The sequence below is a fragment of the Nycticebus coucang genome, chromosome 3, assembly GCF_027406575.1.
Source record: "Nycticebus coucang isolate mNycCou1 chromosome 3, mNycCou1.pri, whole genome shotgun sequence".
NCBI lineage: Eukaryota > Metazoa > Chordata > Mammalia > Primates > Lorisidae > Nycticebus > Nycticebus coucang.
The window spans coordinates 18,605,661-18,624,993 of NC_069782.1; the positions used below are offsets into that span (position 1 = coordinate 18,605,661).

Consider the following 19,333-nt stretch of genomic DNA (forward strand, 5'->3'; position numbering starts at 1 on the left):
ATGAAATCATATCACTCAACTGAGTATAAAATTGCAGCTGCAATGAGTGTGACAAATAGTGTTGTCAGGGCCTCAGATAAAGGGACTCAGCCTTCAAGGATGGCTTCCTGGAAGAAGGGCCTGAGGCAGAGCTCTGCAGGAGGAGGAACTGGCCTGGCAGTCACCTGACCCAGTTCAGCGCAGTGCTTAGAAGCCTGGTCTGGAGCCAGACCCTTGGTTTGAATCCCAGCTCTGCCACTTACCCACAGAATGAACGAGATAAGGTGTTTAGCTCCTGTAGGCTTCAGTTTCCTCCTCTGCCCTTCTAGAAAGTTGTTATAAGGATTGAATGAGGTAGTGTGTTAAAATTATATCCCTGATTTAATTTACAGAAGTGTGTTTGGGCAACCACATAGAGAGATTAATGCCATTGAAAGAAGAATTTATTACTTATATTTCCTGAGAGAAGGGGGTATGCCACATAGGGACCCAAAGAAAGTGTCAGGTGTCAGGGCATTCATGACACAGAAGACAGGATCAAGGGGAAACTGAGGCCAGAGCCTTTTCTGAGGTTTCAGGAAAGGCAAGGCAGGGCTGGTGAAACAAGATGGGCTAGTTTAAATAATTCTGGTGGGCTTTAGGGCGTAGGGGATGCCCCTAGCTGTCTGGGACCTGGCCCTGGGTTGATTTAGGGTAGAGGAAATAGTAGTTTTGTATGTGAGATAGTGATGAAGGTGGGTTGGGCATGGCCTGGGATTGGCCAGTTTGCACAAGAAAGGCATGTTCCCGGCAAGCTGTCCACCTTGGCCAGGAGTGAGCTGGCCTCGGGAAGGGCAGTCTCTTCCTAGGGCTGTGAGGTCCTGAGAGATGTCAAAACATCCTACGATACAGAAAATTAAAAGCACACACTATAGTTAGTACTTGCAGACACACTCAACAAGATTCCTGGCTCAGAGTAAGCAGACAGTATATGACACTTGCTATTATTAGACAAAGAGTGGTGGGAAAGATCGTTAATGGGGTTGAGAAAAGACCTTTTTTTTTCCAAATGAAAACCTTTTTCTCATGATAGTATTGCTGTACAAAGTGACAAATTTCCAGCATAACCCAATGTCTTCTTTTTCAATTGAGTGGTTCCACTGGCACTATTTCACTCCTCTGGTCATTACTGTAGGTCATTTTCCAGAAGTTTGAGTTTTTATTAAATTACTTGCTCATGGGGACTTCTTTAAGAGTTCACATTTATATAACAGAATTATTGACAGATGAGTCAGTCAAATACAGTTCTATTGAATTCAAATTGGTACCTTCCTACCGCTGTAATGCTTACTATCCAAGTTACTATTAATGTCCATAACCCCAGCCCTTACCTTATACTTATTCTCTATATAGATTCCATCTACTCTAAATCTGAAAACCATCAGTAATTTTGAAGTCTTTAAAGTTTTCAAATGTCTTTGAATCTCTCCATCAGGCAAAAGATTTTTCCTGGCTGCCGTGCTCGCTCTCTCCTCATTGCAAATTTATCATGAGCACTGTCTCTTCCAGCCTGTCCTACAAGTCGCTATGTGCCCGCCCAGATGTGAGAACGGTGGAACTCATTAGCCCAGGAGATGAAGAAACAAAACTCAACATCTTTAGACAGCATCTTTCCATTGTCAGCACTGACCCCTTCCAACAGAGTAGAAAAGCTTTAAAGAAAAAACCAGACCTGAGTCCTTTAAAACTCACGATCCTTGCCAGTGAGTGGAAAGAATGTAGGATCTACCGGAATGAGTTTCAGTGTATGAGGGAGTACTTGGAGGTGGTCTCTATTCAGGATCTCTGGGAATTGATCCTGAAACGCTGGATTGAAGACTACAGTTGGACTTTACAACCAAAAAAGGCAAATTCTGAAACTGTGGCTTTGGGAGAAGGTGGGTCTTGGCTGGTGTCGACAACTTGGTGGGAGTCCATGTGGAGAAAGATGTGTGGGGACTCCCACCCAGGGGAGGAAGGTTTAGGGATAGAGTTGTCATAGAAAACACAGGATGGCGGCGCCCGTAGCTCAGTGTGTAAGGGCACTGGCCACATATACCGAGGCTGGCGGGTTCAAACCCTGCCTGGGCCAGCTAAAACAACAATGACAACTGTAACAACGACAAAAATAGCCAGGTGTTGTGGCAGGTGTCTATAGTCCCAGCTACTTGGAAGGCTGAGGCAAGAGAATCGCTTAAGAGCAAGAGTTTGAGGTTGCTGTGAGTGCCATGGCACTCTACCCAGGGTGACAGCTTGAGACTCTGTCTCAAAAAAAAAAAAAAGAAAGAAAACACAGGATGACCCATTCAATTTGAATTTCACATAAACCACAAATAATCCTTTATTAAAACTATGTCCCACTTATTGTATGGGATATACTTATACTAAAAATTATTTGAATTACAAATAAAAAATAAACAATTCTCATTATAATAAGTATATCCCAAATACTGCATGGGATATATTCAGCAACAATTAATTAGTTGTTTATCTAATTTAACTAGGTATCCTGTATTTTATTATTTTTTTAATTAAAAAACTTTTTTTTGTACCCTGTATTTTAATTTGCTAAATTTGGCAGCTCTACCTGAAGAACTAACTGTGTGTTAGCTGAAGAACTGTATTAAATACAAATATCAGGTTGTATTTTTTTAGGAATCTAAGAAATGGACTTTTCTTATTTTTATAACTCAATTTAATCTCCCTTTTGATTTTATAGTCCTACTGATGCCAGAAACCTAATCTAGTCAACCAGGTTAATCCCATCAGTTTAGTTTGTTTTTAATCAACTTGGGATTTTTTAAGTCAAGTGAGGATTTTTATGCACTGGGCTGCACTTAGATCTGAGGGCCTGAGTTCTGGGTGTCCTTGGTTGTCATTTGTCCCTACTGTCTTCTGCCAAAGTGACATGGTCTTAGGTGGTCTGTAGATATTTATTTTTTACTGCTTTTAAAATTTTTTTTGTAAAGATGGGGTTCTGCTATATTGCAAGGTCTTGAACTCCTGGCCTCAAGTGATCCTCCTGCCTTGGCCTCTCAAAGTGCTGGGATTACAGGCCATGCCTGCCAGGCCATGGATGTCTCTCCACTTTTGGCTTCTAGGACGCTCTTGTGCCTTGTTTATGCTCAGATTGCGTGATCTTTGCTGCCACCTGCTGGCGCAGTCCCTTCCTGAGGGGGCCCTCTCCTCAGCCAGCTTCTGTGCTTTTCTTGAGTCTTGTTCTTTTCTCTGATTCTCTCCTACACTGTTTTCAGTTCAGCAAAATCTCCTTTCTTTCTGGTGAGGGGGAAAAAAGTCTTCTTTAGACCATCCTGTAATTGTCTGAGTTTGCTGTTTATGGTAACAAATTCATCCCATAAGTTGGTCAGGAATTTATGATATTCAACAATCTGGGCTTTTTAGAGTCCAAGTTTGTTCTCTCAAGCCATTATCTCTGTTGTGAGCTTCAATGTCTATTTTGAAACTTGAGTTTTTCTGTCTTTGTTTCTGCGGTGAATTGGAGTGCAACAGGGATAGGGAAGTGGGGGCGAGGATAGAGGAGTGCAGAATGCCCAGATGAAAGACACAGGGTTTATACTAGGACATATGTCCTTCTCCGCACTTCCTCCAGAGTTTGCATTTATGTAAAGAAAACTGACTTCAAATGTATCGTGCCCTTCCCCACCTCCAAGGAGGTGGAAACAAGTCCCTCTGCCCTTGGAAGAGTCACTCAGGCAGAGGGGCCCATGACTATGCTACTGTCTACTTCCAGGGGTGTGCCGCAAAGCCCAGGTCTCCTTCCCCCAAGACTGCCCACCCCCCAGCACTGCCCAGCACCGCCCCCCACCCCCCAGGCCCTGAGAGCTCAGCTAGTCACAGGTGCAGGAAGATATTGGTTAAGCTGAGGTCAATCTCAGGGACATTTATACAGCTGGGGTGGAACAGCTCTGCCTTTGCTTGAAGAGTGAAGTTAATTTGGGCTCATCTCTCCATCCTAGGACAGGAAATAAATTTAGAATGGTAGACCATGTTGCCATTTTTCTCAATGGTCTGAAGGATCTTTTTTTTTTGTAGAGACAGAGTCTCACTTTATGGCCCTCAGTAGAGTGCCGTGGCATCACACAGCTCACAGCAACCTCCAACTCCTGGGCTTAAGTGATGCTCTTGCCTCAGCCTCCCGAGTAGCTGGGACTACAGGCACCCGCCACAACGCCCAGCTATTTTTTGGTTGCAGTTCAGCCAGGGCCGGGTTTGAACCCGCCAGCCTTGGTATATGGGGCCGGTGCCTTACCGACTGAGCCACAGGCGCCGCCCTGAAGGATCTTTTTATAGGTGGTTGATCACAGAGCCAGCAGGAAATCCAGCTATGGTGGGAAACCTAAGGGTCAGGTGAGTCATGAAGAGCTGGCTCCAGGGGTGTCTGTGAGGTGTGGCAGGTGAACAATCACACAGAAAAAAAACCCTCCCACCTGTAAATGCAAATTAGGTATTTGCAAATCTCAGTAAAGACTGCTGGGCAGAAATGCTCAGTGTAATAATGGCAAGCCTGGCGGTGTGTAGCCAGAGCCCTGGATGCTTCATTAGCATCCACATGATAACTTTATGGTTAACAGTATGGGTGCAGAACCAGGCTGTCTAGGTTCAAATCCCAATTCTGCACTTACTTCCGCGTGACCCTGGGAAGTGATTTAACTTCTCTGTGTTCCATGTGCCTTATTTGTAAGACAAGTGCAGTTACTTATGGGGTGATTGAAATAACGACGTTGCTCCATCATGTGAAACATTTAGAATGCTATCTGGCTCACATTAGCTCTTATTTTGTTACCCTCGTGTTTTCTGTGCAGGGCTGGAGGGCTGGGTAGCTGACGCTCTGGGCCTCCTGTGCATTTCCCACTGCGGGTTGGCTGAGGATGAGCTGCTGGAGCTTTTGGACATGCTGGGCTACAAGGATCAGTATAAAGTCACCACCTTGTACTGGGCTGCCTTCCGCAATGCGACCAAGCAGTGGGTCCAGGAGAAGCCCAGTGGCCACCTGCACTTCCGGCACCAGTCGCTGCGGAGTGCCGTGGAGCACAAGCTGCTTGGTAAGCAAGGCTCGGATCAGGAAAGTAGGGGTCACAGGCAAGGGACAGCTTGTAGCTGGGATTTCTCACATGCAAGTAAGTCCACGAACACATATGAGAATGGTTATGTTTTAGGACTTGCACCTGACTGTGAGCAACTGAGACCTGACTTCAGTGGATGAACTCTCCAGGGTTTACTCTCTCACGTAGTAGACTTCTGGAGGCAGAAGGCATACAGTTCTGGGCTGCTCTGCTGGTTCCACAAAGTCACCTGGGACCCCGCTCCTTCTGTGCCCTTGATTCACATTCACTGAAGCAATTCTGTAACGCAGAACAGTGCCTGGCCCATAGTAAAGTCTCAAGAAATGGTAGCCACTATTAACCCCCTCTTCGTTTCCTTCATTTTCTTCCCTGGGGGCTCCTGCCCACCACCTTTCCCAGGATGGCTCATGCAATCAACTGGTGACCTTGAATACTGTGGGCCTGAAGATTGTTCTGTTTCATTAGACACCCTCTGGCAGGTCTGAATTCCCTGGGACTTACTCCGGTTTCACTCTGTAGATGTTTGCTGAAGGAGTGCACAGCTATTTCTGGCTGCGGGTCTGCCATTTTTCCAGGCCTCCATTGCTTTGGGGTCAGTCCTGAACCTTAGCCTCTAATGGTCAGCTGCACTAGAATCAGGAGCTGGAGCACTCAGCACAGGAGAGGAGGTGCAAGCCACCTGCATATGACGTCACGGTCATGAGCAGGCCTGGCCTCACTTTGCCCTGTCCTTATCTCACTCTGTGGTCTGCCTGCTGTTTGCAAACGGAGTCTACCTTCCCTCCTCCTAGAAATCACCGTGGCATCTTGTAGAAGGTATTTTTTTATTAAGAGTAATGGTTTTGAAGAACTGTGTCACACTGGCTATAAGGTGTGACCTGTGCAAGGTGCTTACCTCCCTATGCCTCAGTTTTTACCTGCAAAATAGGGATAAAAACAGTACTTGCCTTGAGGGTATTACAATGATAATTCAGCTTGGCATCTGTAGTTCAGTAGTTAGGGCACCAGCCACATACACTGGGGCTGGTGGGTTCGAACCCAGCCCGGGCCTGCTAAACTACAATGACAAATGCAATTAAAAAAATAGCTGGGCATTGTGGTGGGCACCTGTAGTTCCAGCTACTTGGGAAGCTGAGGCAAGAGAATCGCTTAAGTCCAAGAGTTTGAGATTGCTGTCAGCTGTGATGCCACAGCACTCTACCAAGGGTGATATAGTGAGACTCTGTCTCAAAAAAATAAATAAATAAATAAAATGATTACTCACATACGGTACAGCTTTGGGCATGACGATAGGTACTTGTGGTGATCCTTTAGGCCAAATGCCAGTATTTCCAGCCCCTCCTTCACTGCAGGAAACACCTCCTGGCCCCCTTCTCAGGTGGGGCCTCGTGACTAAGCGTCCACTGGCAGCGTTCATGTTGGCAGCTGCTCTGTGAGTCCTGTAGTCAGGAAACTTGGATTGGAGTCCCAGTCTCCAGTCCTGTGGTGGACGTAATAAACCTTTGCTCTTTTAGGGCACTGGGATGTGGGGGTTGTTTAGCCCACCATGTGTCACGACAGCACCTCAGAAGCATCAGCCATTAGGTCTGTCATTGAGACCTGTGCTGCATGGGGGTCAAAGCAGTTCTCACTTGCCACGTGGAGTTGGAGGAGCTAGTGTTAGTCAAGAAAGTTTGCATGCTGCTTCTCCAATTTGTGGTCATGGGCTGACTGAGGATAAGTCACCTGGTTTCTCTGATTTTAAGTAGTTTTGTTGGTCACCTGGGGATTCATCCTCATATCCTCCTCATGAAGTTGTTTCATAAAAAGACGAAATTAAATGTAATGTTCTCTATGATTTTTTTTTTTTGAGACAGAGTCTCACTCTGTCACCTTGGCTAGAGTATAGTGGCAGCATTATAGTTCACTGAAAACTTGAACTCCTGGGCTCAAGCCTCCTCTTGCCTCTCAGCCTCCCAAGTAGCTGGGATTACAGGTGTGCACCACCATGCCCAGCAAGTTTTCCTATTTTCAGTAGAAACGAGGTCTTGCTCTTGCTTAGATTGGTCTCAAACTCCTGCTTAGATTGGTCTCAAACTCCTTAAGCAATCCTCTTGCCTCAGCCTCCCACAGTGCTAAGATTACAGGCATAAGCCACTGCACCTGGCCTATAAAAATGTTTCATCAACTTTTATTTTATTTTATTTTTATTTTTTGTCATAGCTCACAGCAACCTCAAACTCTTGAGCTCAAGTGATGTTCTTGCCTCAGTTTTTCATTTTTATTAGAGATGGCATTTCACTCTTGCTCAGGTTGGTCTTGAACTCAAGAGCTCAAGCAGTCCGTCTGCCTTGGCCTCCCAGAGTGTATACACTTTTAGTATTGTGTTTAACATTCCAAATCTTGGACTCAGGGTAGTATCTGTCTTTTTTCTCCTCCATTCTGCACCTCCCTTTCTCAGTTTACTACCTACTGACATACCTTTGCCATACACAGTGGAGGAGGCTGTTTCTTTTCCTTCCAGGCGTCTCTTAAGCACTATGCTTGCTGTCTGGGTGTATCTGCACGTGGTAGACCAGGTAGTCCAGGGTCTCTCCACATGGGTGGGTAACCTGGGAATCGTTTCCGTGGAAATGCAGAGTGGTCGTTTAAACAGTGGGCTTCCCTTTGGTTACAGTTCTTATGAAGAGCAGGGCTTGGTAGAAAAAGTGACAAGCAGAAAATTTTAAAATACTTCTATTTTAGTTTTCAGGCATAGGTATCACCAGGTTTTAAGTAATTAGATAAACCCTTCTGTCTTCGGGAAGCTTCTGTCTGGGTAGTATGATCAGCTGGAACCGTTTCTTTTTGGAAATGAAGATACAGTACTCCTGGCTCCAACACAGAACTTGGCATTTGTTTTCTCAGTTACCCCTTGGCCTGTCTGAGATCCAGGCGATGGATTAACTTCTCCAAACAGTACAGCCTCAAATGTTTGAAGGTGCCTATTTAAGCAGTAACCACGGTGTATATTTAAAATAGAATTTTGGAGCATTTCAGGTTACTGAAAAAAAAAAAGAAAATAGAAAAATAGGTTACACATAGATTTCTTTGGGAGTGGGGCTGAGGTAACAAAGCTACTTAAAATCAGAGACCAGGTAACTTAGTCCTGGACAGCTCACAATGATGAGAAATCAACCTTCCCACAAACTTTTCACATGCTAGGCCAGTGATGTGTAGACAGATTTTCCCCAGCTACCTTGACTTGTCTTCCATTAATTATGGGCATAGAGCAGTTGTATCTTTGCTATAGTATTTTCATATACTAAAAAGTCCGATGCATTATACTGTAATTGATTTTTATGATATACAGGTGTCCTCACTCCCATCAGAGAATGCAATCCATATCCATTTCAGAACCCAACAAATCAAAAGAGGACGTATTTTCACCAAATCTTGACCAGATATTTCCAGCAACAAAGCACTTTCTGGAGAGTCTACGAAGAACTGCCATGGCACATGAAAATGAACAGGTCCTGGAGGGGGCTGTGCAGCTTTCTCTCAAGCCCCAGGTGAGTCTCGCCATTTTCATATCATTGTGTTCAGCCAGATTTAGCATTTCCTTTTCCTGGTGCTGTTGAGATGCCCATGGTTCCCTCGAGCAACAGGCATTCATTCATTCGAGGGGACCATGAGCTCTGTAGTCGGTGGATCCCAGGGTCTGTCCATCTGATCTGTGTGGCTCTGCAGAGTGTTTGTGTCCCCTCTTCCCTCCACATGAATTCCTCTCAGCGTTCCCAGGAGTGCTGAGGAGGAAGATAAGGATGAGAGTTGGAAAAGGGGAAAGGACTGGCCATGTTCTTCTGCTAAACCCTTCTATCTTTGTCCTTTCATCCCCTTCTTTTCCCTGTACAACTTCCCTTTCCTTTCCCTCCCTCGCCCCTGCCTCCCTTTCCTCCCTGCCTCTTTCTTCCTTCCCTCTTCTATCTTAATTAATTAAGATAAATTAATTCAGCAAACAGCTGCTTATGACCCATTCAGTCCCCCACACTGTGCTAGGCCTTGTGGATGCAGAAGTGAATAGCTACAGCCCCAAGTCCTTAGGTGCTTTCTTCCTAGTGGAGGGGATGTAGAGCCACAGAATGTCTATACCTGGCCACAGATGCCCCACTGGAGCAGTGACACTGTGCACTGTGCAGGACACAGGAGGGAGGGGCCGGGGAGCCTGCCTGGAGGAGGTGGCACCTTGCACAATGAGGATTGGCTTTGAGTGCTGAAGAGAAAGGCTCTTTCTTGTCTGTTGCCCTACCAAAGTCTGGTTAGGTAAGAAGTTTATGTACTAGGCTAATGAAATGTGGTACATAGGAGAAAAGCTTCCTTCAAGGCAGGAAATACTGTAATTAAATATATTAATACATTGTGTCACAAGTATCATAGACTTTATATCAAGAATCCAAAGCCCAAGCTTCTGGACAAGGCTGCAGCTCGTTCACTACTGGAACATCTTATCGGAAGCTGGATATGATGCTTCTGGGGCCTACTTACTCTCAGTGGCCAAGATCAAAGCAGATCAATGCCACAAACTGAAGAAGAGATTGACACTCTCAGGTACGGTTAGTAACGATGTTGCAGTGGTTCATTTTGCTGGGATATAGAGTGGCCAAAGGTTACCACTCTCCTGTTTCCTCACATAATTCTGATCAATTGAACAGACCTCTCTGATTTCTCTTCCTGCAAATGAAGCCAGCAATTTCTGAAGGCAAGAGCTCGGGACAAATTGTTCGATTTGAAGTGGCTTCTCTTTATCTTCTGGTAGTGGCTGTTTTTTCTCTGGACTTTCTCAGCTTCAGCACACATCCCTACCATCTTCCTTCTTTATCTGTATTTCCAGCGCTGACCCCTTTTGGAGCCCAAAGCATGAGAGCTACAAATCATCCTCTTGCTTAATTGATAGCACTCTGAGTGACCAGTTGATGTTTCAAATTAAATAGGTAAAAACCTAAATTTTTATAGAGTAGTTCCTCCAAATTTTTCTATATTTCTATATTCTCTCTGCCTACTGAAGGCAGCCCTAATTCTCTCCGTCGTTCTATACTGGAAATAGTACTGCTGAGCGCGGCTTCAACCCAAATGGGGGACAACTGTTCTTTGACCTTCTGATTAAGTGACTTGAATTTGGATAGCACTGTTGTTAATAGTTCTTACCTTTGTTCTCCATAAGTAGGTCCTTTTGGTTGCCCTTCCTCTCATCCTATCTTTCTTGGTTTATTAAGCAATGTAATAACCTTTATTTTTTCAACAAACATTAACTGAGCACGTCCTTGGGTCATGAACTGATGGACTCCCTTACACAGCAATGAACAAGGCAAATGGAACCCCTGCCTCTGTGGGATTTACAGCCTAGTGATCTGAATAGATTTTGAACTTGGCTTTCATTCATCTTAGTTTGAAGTTGTTTTTTTTTTTTTAATAATTTTTTTTTCTTTTCTTCCTTTAGCGATTCTCTTGCCCTTAGCCTTCCAAGTAGCTGGGACTACAGGCGCCCACCACAACACCCGGCTTTTTTTGGTAGAGATGAGGTCTCACTCTGGCTCACTCTGGCTGAGGATGGTCTCAAACCTCTGAGCTCAGGCAAACCACCCGCCTTGGCCTCCCACAGCGCTAGGACTATAGGCGTGAGCCACCACGCCCAGCCAATTTTGAACAGTTGTATGCCAGGCTCTAAGTTATATGTGTCCGTTGGTCTAATTCTCATAAATCTGCTATAATATTAGTAATATCTTGACTGAAATTAAGGAAATTGAGTCTCAGAGAGTTTAAGTTTCCTGAGGTCTCCCAGGGATTTAGGAATAGATTTGAGCTTTACCACACCTGTATCCATTTTGGTCATTAAACATCTTTCCTTTACCTTTATTCTTATTGCTGTGAAGATATATTTAATTTTGGAATTTGTCTGATCCAGTGATCCTCCATGTAGAAGGACCTGAGCAATGCTTGTAAGGATACAAGTAAACTGAATAAAGCCAGGATCCATCTGGAAATGTGTTCATGCCTAGGATGGGGGAAGGGGATTGCAGAGGAAGGGAGTGGCTCTGTATATTATAGGAATCTGAATGCTAATCAGAGGAAGATTAGATCTCTAAGGAGCGGGGGTAAAAGTCTTTCCGGCTAAGGATACACTGTTTATCATAACATGGTTGTAATGGTGGTAGAAGAGAGGCTGGGGGCTGGGAGTTGAAACTGAGAGGAAATCATCTTTCAGCGTATAAGGGTTTTCTGATGTAAATGAGCCTAATTCAGAATGTGTCCCTTTGGACTGGGTGGGTTATATCCCTAGTCCTGTTCTGGTCATTCTGTAAGCATGACATCGCCTAGTTAAACTTCTAAGATCCTGCTGGTTATCTCTATGTTACTCTGGGCCCCCAAGGGCCCCTCAGTGGGGAATCCTGGTCCTTATAATTGCTTCCGACACTCTCATGTTTAATCATGGCCCAGTCCTATAGATTTAACTTCTAGAAAGCTTCTCATACCCATTCTCTCATCTTTACCGGCCCTCCTTTCCTCTCTCTGGAAGAGTCTTCATAAAGCAAGGCTGTGTTCCAGTCACTCTGCATCTGTAGTTGTCCTTTGCACCTGTCTCCTACCCTGGCTGGCAGAGTCGTTCCATGACTATTTGCCGAGCCTCCCTGAAGACCTTCCAGGACTATGTGGACTCACTTTTCTTTGGTGAGTTGCTGAAAGAAGAAGTCACAAGGTCAAGTCCTGTCACTAAAGGAAAAGAAAAATATATTAGATTCATTGGAATAAGATTTAATTATAGCAGGAATTCTATATAACAGCCTTAGGGGGGTATTAAGGTGGTTTGGTTGGCTCTCTGGAACTCCCCAGTTTTTCCTACCATGGTATGTAGCTACATACAACCTTCAATTAGTCTGTCCCCCCAAAATGCTGCTGGTGGTTGGGCCCTTGCCTGGACTACTCTTTCAAAGAATTTTGGGAGAAATCCTGCAAGTTGCCTGCCAGTTCAGCTCTACCCTCTTTTCTAATTAAAGAAATCTGGGCAAATACTGCCCCTCACCCAAATTAATTCAACAATATTAACTGACTGCCTGCTTAAACATCAAGCTAGAGGCCAAGGATCCAGCAATCATGAGGCAGACATGGTTCCTGCCTTAATGGAGCTTATGGTCAAGCGTAAATGATGTACATCAAAAAGCAATTTGGCCCAAGAGGAGTGATTCAAAGTGGTAGCATGGAGCTTAGAGGAGGGAGATGTAACCTTGTCTCAAATCTGACATAGAGAAGAAGGGAAAGCGTTGCAGAAAGGGGGAACATGGGTGAGGGAGAGGAAGAGTAGTGAATCTTTAGAACTGAATGAATCCAGCATGGGTAAGACGGGGTGGACAGGGAAGGGTGTCTTGAGGCTGCAGAGGCAGAAGCCCAGGGCCCGAGGTCATGCTAAGGAGTCAGCCCTTATCCTCAGAGCAGTAGGAAGCCATCAGGGATTTAAGCAAGATGGTAACAGGTTGGTTTTAAAAGTCCACTTTGGGTGCCATGTAAAGAATGAAATGGACAGGGACAAACAAGGCTCCAAGGAGAACCACTAGGGGTAAGAACCAGGTGACAGGCAACACTGGCTTAAAAGAAGAGGTAGAAGGTTTGCACATAGAATCTCAGCTGGGTGCAGGAGATGGAGGAGTCAAGATGACCCCCAAGTTGTGTTGAATGACCAGCAGATGCTACTGCCATTAACTGAAACAGGAAACTGCCCCAAGGAGGTGGGTTTGGGGGACCAAAGCCACATGGTGTTGGAGTCACTGTCCAAAGCCAGGAGGAGAAAGTCACTGGGCTGAGAGAAAGAGAGCGGGGCTAGAGATACATTCCTGTTAGGGGGATGGGGCCCCGGAGAGGAACAGTGGCCCTCAGGGAGAGGGAAAGGAGGGGCAGGTCTGGGACAGAACTCCCGGGGCAAGCAGGGGAGTAGGATGCGCTGGGTACAGAGGAGGGGTGAGACGGCGAAGAGGAGACCCGGGACTAAGCCTTAGAAATTACCAGAGCGAAGATGGATGCCAGCCGAGCTGACTGAATTAAATGGCGACTATGCCACCGTGAGTTGCTTCTTCTCTGTGCTGGGTTGGAGCCCGGCTCCCACACCCTGCGTTTTTAGTAAAAGTTACAAACAAATGGTTGGGGAGATTAAAGGAGAATCCACAGTGTTCCACAGTGAGGCTGGGAGTCAGCGAGGGGTCAGCATGTAGCCTCCCAGCTGGGCTTGGGGCAGGCGTGCGGGGTTCAGGGCCTGGGGCAGCAGGCGCCACCGGGGACGCCCGGCTGATGGGGAACGGGGCAGGACAAAAGTCCATTCCCCAAATCCACCAGCTGGAAGAAGAGGCTTGAGGAAGGCACAGCCATATCCTGCTATTGGATGGAGAGGGGCTTTTCAGCGTCCCGGGGACGCGGCCAACTAGAAAAAGAGCCCCGATTCGTGGGGTCCGGGGAGCGTCCGACCACGCGTGGGAATGACTCAGAATTTCCCTTTCAGGTCTCGTTCCTCATTCTCTCCTTCCGCTCTGGGAGATAGGCTACTTACACTTTTGACTACTGCCTGCTTTGGGGAAAAAAATCCTTCAAAAATCAGTTTTCCAAGGATGCCTCAGGGCCGTTAGCTGGACGGGGAGTGGAGGAGGCCGACGCGTCCCTCTCGGTGTCGCTACGCGGGGCAGACGGCGGCGCGCCCGGCGCTTGCTTCTCCCTCCGGGCCGCGAAGTTTGGCTCCCCCTGGTGGCTCGAGGAGAATAACAAGCCTAATTTCTTGTGTTGACGGAAAATAATGCGCATTTCAGTCTTGAACTTGCTTCTCCTACGGTGCTGCTTTTCCAGTCCACCTGGTTTGCTTCTCCTTGTGCCACGCATCTGAGGAAGGTGCTTCTCTGATAGATGACCAGTAGAGAGGGTTTTGAGACTAGGGGACAACTTCTTTATAGATTCTCTCTCTGCCCCCCCTCCTCCCTCCCCCTCTTTCTCTCTCCTTTTATCTTGCTTCCTCCCCCTCTCTGCTTCTCTCTCTCTCCTCTCTCCCTCCTGCTCTCCCCCCTCACTGGGGTCTTGCTATGTTGCTCAGGCTGGTATTGAATTCCTGGCCTCCAGCGATCCTCCTCCATGGACCTCCCAGAGTGCTGGAATTACACATGCGAGCCACTGCCCCTGGTCTGATATTCTTGTTTTTGACTGGGGCCCTGGACCACATCTAGGTGAAGAAAATTCATTTCTGGCTGCAGCTGCATTTGGGGCAGTGACAATGACAAGAAGAGAGACTAAGCGCAGATGTGGAACGTACAAGCAAATGGCGAGGTCACTTGGAGACAGGATGCCTCGTTGTCCAATTGCATATTTAACTCTCATTTGACTGTTGTCTCCAAAACATCTCAGATCCAACATATCTAAAACTGAACTCATGAACTTCCCTCCAAAATCTGGTTCTCTCCTGGGAACCATCTCTCAGATTCCCATTGGAGAATTCCTATGTCCTTTCCTGTCCTTTACCCGCTCTCCAAATACAGTGGAAGCATCATTTTCTCCGAGTGGCTTCCTGACTCTAATGTCATACCTAGTCATTCTTGATCATGTTAATGTGTTTTAATACTTTGGGTAGCTTTTACTACTACCCTACAGTGTCTTCCTTCCTCTTTTAGAGAAAAATAGAAAAAACCCTTTTTTCTATCTCTCCTTTCCCTTCCTTGCCTCCAACACCCAGTGCTGCGGGTCACTGGAATGCACGCTCCCTGAGGGGAGGCCCCTTCCTCTCTTGTTCATGGTGGAGTGCTGCTCCTTTCCCCTTCGTGGTTATCTTGAATCGAATGCCCTTGCTTTCTTCCTTTCAGTTTTTAAGCTCCATGTTTTGTTCCTGCCCTAGAGCCTTCACATATGCTGTTCTGTCTACCCAGAATTTCCCACATTCTCTCTCCCCATTTTGCCTCAAAACCTTCTATTCTTTATCTATTCAGTTCAATTGTCATGTCCATGGAGAAATCTTCCCTGTCTTGTAGCACCATTTCTTTCATGATTCTTTTCCTAGTTTTAATTTTACATTCACTTGTATAATTATGGGATGGTCTGTATCTCTCATTATTTTGACTGCCCAAAGGGTGGGGCCTGGGTCTGATTGGGCTTATTTTTTATCTGCTGACCCAGGACAGTGCCAGGCTCATGGCAGGGGCTCAGGGTGCTCTGTAAATGGTTGGTCAGAGAAATGAATTCACTAAAGAAGAAATACCCGATTTCATTGGTTCTAAGATGCACGCTTTCTCAAAACTTAACATTGCTGAAATAGGGATGCATCTTGCAGTTAATGGCATCTGAGAGTTAATGAAACACAAAATAAATCTTTTTTTTTTTTTTTGAGATAGCGTTTATGGTGTCATCCTGGGTAGAGTGCCACGGTGTCATAGCTCACAGCAACCTCAAACTCTTGGGCTCAGGTGATCCTCTTGTCTCAGCCTCCTGCATAGCAGGGACTACAGGTGCCTACCATAAACCTGGGTTAGTTTTTCCATTTTTAGTAGAGATGGGGTCTTGCTTTAACTCAGGCTAATCTTGAACTCCTGAGCTCTGGATATCCACCCACCTTGGCCTCCCAGAATGCTAGGATTGCAAGTGGAAACCACCATGCCCAGCCTGAAACATGGTATAAATTGTTAATAAATGTTACAATATGGCTCTGTGCCTATAGCACAATGGTTACCGTGCCGGCCACATACACCCAGGGTGGCAGGTTCGAACCTGGCCTGGGCCAGCTAACCAACAATGACAACTGAAACAAAAAATAGCTTGGCATTGTGGCAGGTGCCTGTAGTCCCAGCTACTTGGGAGGCTGAGGAAAGAGAATCACTTGAGTCCAAGAGTTTGAGGTTGCTGTGAGCTGTGACGCCACGGCACTCCACTGAGGGTGATGTAGCAAGACTCTGTCTCAAAAATAAATAAATAAAAATAAATGTTACAATATTCTGTTTGAGTAGTACTAAAAGAAGTACAAATTAAAACAATAGTAGGATGATTTTTTTAGGTGCCAAATTGGCAATGATTTTTAAAAATAATAATAATACTAGTAGTAAAGATGTGAGGAAGTGAGTACTATTCCATGCTACAGGTAAGAATTTATATCTTAAAAAAAAAAAAAAAGAATTTATATCTTTCTGGGGAGCAATTTGGCAATGTATATCAAAGTCTTTAGTAATACTGTGGTTTTCAATTTCTAAAAATTGTAAGGAAATAATTAAGGATGCTTAAAAAGATTTTTGCCAATAATCCTCATTAGATAACATTTTATAATAGTGAAAAATTGACTAATGATAATCTACAAAACGCAGTATTTCCAGTCATAGTCTGTATGTTCTCAAAGAATATAGGAAAATCTTCATGTTATGTTTTTGATAGAGTTTTAAGTTCCATGAGAGCAAGAACCATGTATATTGTGTTTGATATATATCCAACCTCTAGCACTGATAGCATGAATATTTGTTGAATATGGAAGTGAAAAAGTGAATTTTGGCTGGGCATAGTGGCTCATACCTATAATCCAACTTTGGACTTTGGGAGGCCAAGGTAGGAGGATTGCTTGAGGTCATGAGTTCAAGACCAGCTTGGGCAACATAGTAAGACCTCGTCTCTACAAAAAATTAAAAAATAAAAATTAGCCTGGGGTCTGGGCATGGTGGCTCATGCCTGTAGTGCTAACATTCTAGGAGGCTGAGGCAGGTGAATCACCTGAATTCAGGAGTTCAAGACCACCCTGAGCTAGAGCAAGACCCAGTCTCCACTAAAAATAGAAAAGCTAGCCTGATGTTGTGGTGGGCACCTGTAGTCTTGGGAGGCTGAAGCAAGGGAATCACCTGAGCCCAAGAGTTTGAGGTTGCTGTGAGCGATGACACCATAGCATTCTACCCAGGCATTGAGTGAGACTTTGTCTCAAAAAAAAAAAAAAAAAAATTAGCTAGGCATGGTGGTGCATGCCTGTAGTCCTAGCTACTCAAGAGACTGAGGCAGGAGGATCACTTGAGCCAAAGAGTTTAAGGTTGTAATGAGCTATGATGACATCACTGCACTCCCTCTTGGGCAACAGAGTAAGATCCTGTTTCAAAAATAAATCAATAAATAAAGTAAATGTTAAACATTATGTGTAGAATGATCCTAATTTTAATTTTATAAAATATGTGTGTGTGTGGTTATATCCAAAAGATCAAGCGTCAATACAGTAATATGTTAACAGAGGTTATCTTTGATGCAGTTATGGGTGGTTTTAATTTTTCTTCATACTTTTCTGTATTTTCCAGTTTTTTTACAATGTACACATATTCATTTTATAATGCCAAAAATTGCTTTCTCAGGGCTGGATGTGGTGGCTCATACCTGTAATCCTAGCACTCTGGGAGGCCAAGGTGAGAGGATCACTTGAGCTCAGGAGTTGGAGGCCAGCCTGAGCAACAGCAAGACCCCACCTCTACTCGACTAATAAAAAATTAGCCATGGGTGGCACCTGTGGCTCAAGGAGTGGGGCGCCTGTCCCATATGCCGGAGGTGGCGGAGGTGGCGGGTTCAAACCCAGCCCCGGCCAAAAAAAAAAAAAAAAAAAAAAAAAAAATTAGCCAGGTGTGATAGCATATGCCTATAATCCCAACCACTTAGGAGCCTGAGACAAGAGGATTGCCGGAGCCCAGGAGCTTGAGGTGGCAGGGAGCTATGCTGATGCCACTGCACTCTAGTCTGAACAAAAGAACAAGACTCCTGCTCAAAAAAATAAATAAATAAATTACCTTCTCATTTCTTTGAACTATATGCTGGTGCTGAGCAAGTGAATGTGAGGATGTGGTAGGGTAGGAGGTAGGGTATGAATGAGCGTTTCTTGGAGCATGAGAGAGAGTTGAGTATTAAACGCAGTGATGGCATCGTCCATTCCAACCTGAGCCCTTGACAGGACTCTAGAACCAACAGGAGCCCATCGCCCAGCTGTTCTAAACTGCCTTCTTTCGTCTGCTCTGAGCAGCTGCTTTCAGTCCTGAGCTCTTTTTCTCCTGGTTCTTCCCCTCCATTCTCTTTCCCAGTGCAGGCCCCTTTGCTTGAATAGCCACTGTGAGCAATCATCGTGGAAGCTGGGCCTCAGCGCGTGCTCTCGACTCTGTTTTATTGTTTGCCCTCTGACTCAAAGCTCCATGGCTTCTGGCCTCACTGCAGTGCTGAGGGCTGCAGCTGCAGCTGCTGTTGTAGGTAGCTCGTAGCCTAGAATGCTGCCTGGCGCACAGTAGGTGCTCACTGCACATTTACCCTGTGCAGGAATGTGATCCCCAGAAAAGCAGCAGAAAGAAAGCAGGGGGATGTTCGAAGTTGAGGTGGCCTCAAGCAAAAACAAAGGAACAATGACTGTATTTGTGTCAAACTAGATGCAGTAACTTGATCTGTAACAAATAAATGTAGACGCACTGGAATGTATGAAAAGGAGATTGTGAGGATGAGGACTTTGCAGCACCATGTGCTTGTTTTTTTTTTTATCTTAATTTTTTATTTTTTTGAAACAGAGGTTTCACTTTGTCACCACCCTTGGTAGAGTGCTGTGGCATCATAGTTCACAGCAACCTCAAACTCATGGACTCAAGAGATCCTCTTATTTCAGTTTTTCATTTTTAATAGAGATGGGGGTCTCACTCCTGCTCAGGCTGGTCTCAAACTCCTGAGCTCAAGCAATCTACCTGCCTGGGCCTCCCAGAGTGCTGGGATTACTGACATGAGCCACTGTGCCTGGCCAGCACTATGTGTTTAACTAACTGGGTCCTTATGTTTGAAAATAAGGCCAACACAGTGGCTCATGCCTATAATCCTAGCACTCTGGGAGGCTGAGGTGGGAGGGTTGCTTGAGCTCAGGAGTTCAAGACCAGCCCGGACAACATAGTAAAACCCTGTCTCTGCAAAAAATAAAAAAATTAGCCAGGTGTGGTTGTGTGCACCTGTAGTCCCAGCTACTCAGGAGGCTAAGGCAGGAGGATTGCTGCACCCAGGAGTGAGCTATGATGACACTGCTGCTCTATAGCCTGTGAAACAGAGGGATACCCTGCCTCAGAAAAAGGAAAAATTCAAGTTTTAATTTGAGTAAGGTTTAGCGCCATACACACACATACACACGTACACGTACACACCAGGTATGACTCTCTATTTTGGTCTTTTAACATTTCCTTTCTGTTAAATTCAGCAATTTAAGATAGTTGCAACAGAGGGCAGAATGGTGTCAGAAATTTAGATACCTTTTT

The 19,333-nt window shown here is 45.3% G+C and overlaps 1 protein-coding gene and 1 long non-coding RNA gene across 3 annotated transcripts in view; one reads left to right on the top strand and one right to left on the bottom strand.

The window, feature by feature from the left end:
* The window catches only part of LOC128581318 (uncharacterized), a 53,728-nt gene extending 39,957 nt beyond the window's left edge, over positions 1-13,771 (bottom strand). The window contains exons 1-4 of one of the 2 annotated variants that reach the window (XR_008378794.1): positions 13,630-13,771; positions 11,588-11,801; positions 6,346-8,845; positions 2,364-3,273 (exon numbers count right to left, since the gene is read on the bottom strand). This is a non-coding gene — a long non-coding RNA (uncharacterized LOC128581318). Of the gene's footprint in view, positions 1-2,363; positions 3,274-6,345; positions 8,846-11,587; positions 11,802-13,629 lie in introns of those variants that run through there. The other variant, XR_008378793.1, reaches the window with a different exon arrangement.
* The window catches only part of LOC128581317 (putative tetratricopeptide repeat protein 41), a 96,201-nt gene that overhangs the window by 41,834 nt on the left and 35,034 nt on the right, over positions 1-19,333 (top strand). The window contains exons 6-9 of the mRNA XM_053583966.1: positions 1,454-1,895; positions 4,821-5,060; positions 8,413-8,611; positions 9,469-9,647. Coding sequence (XP_053439941.1) covers positions 1,454-1,895; positions 4,821-5,060; positions 8,413-8,611; positions 9,469-9,647 — 1,060 coding nt within the window. The remainder of the gene's footprint in view (positions 1-1,453; positions 1,896-4,820; positions 5,061-8,412; positions 8,612-9,468; positions 9,648-19,333) is intronic.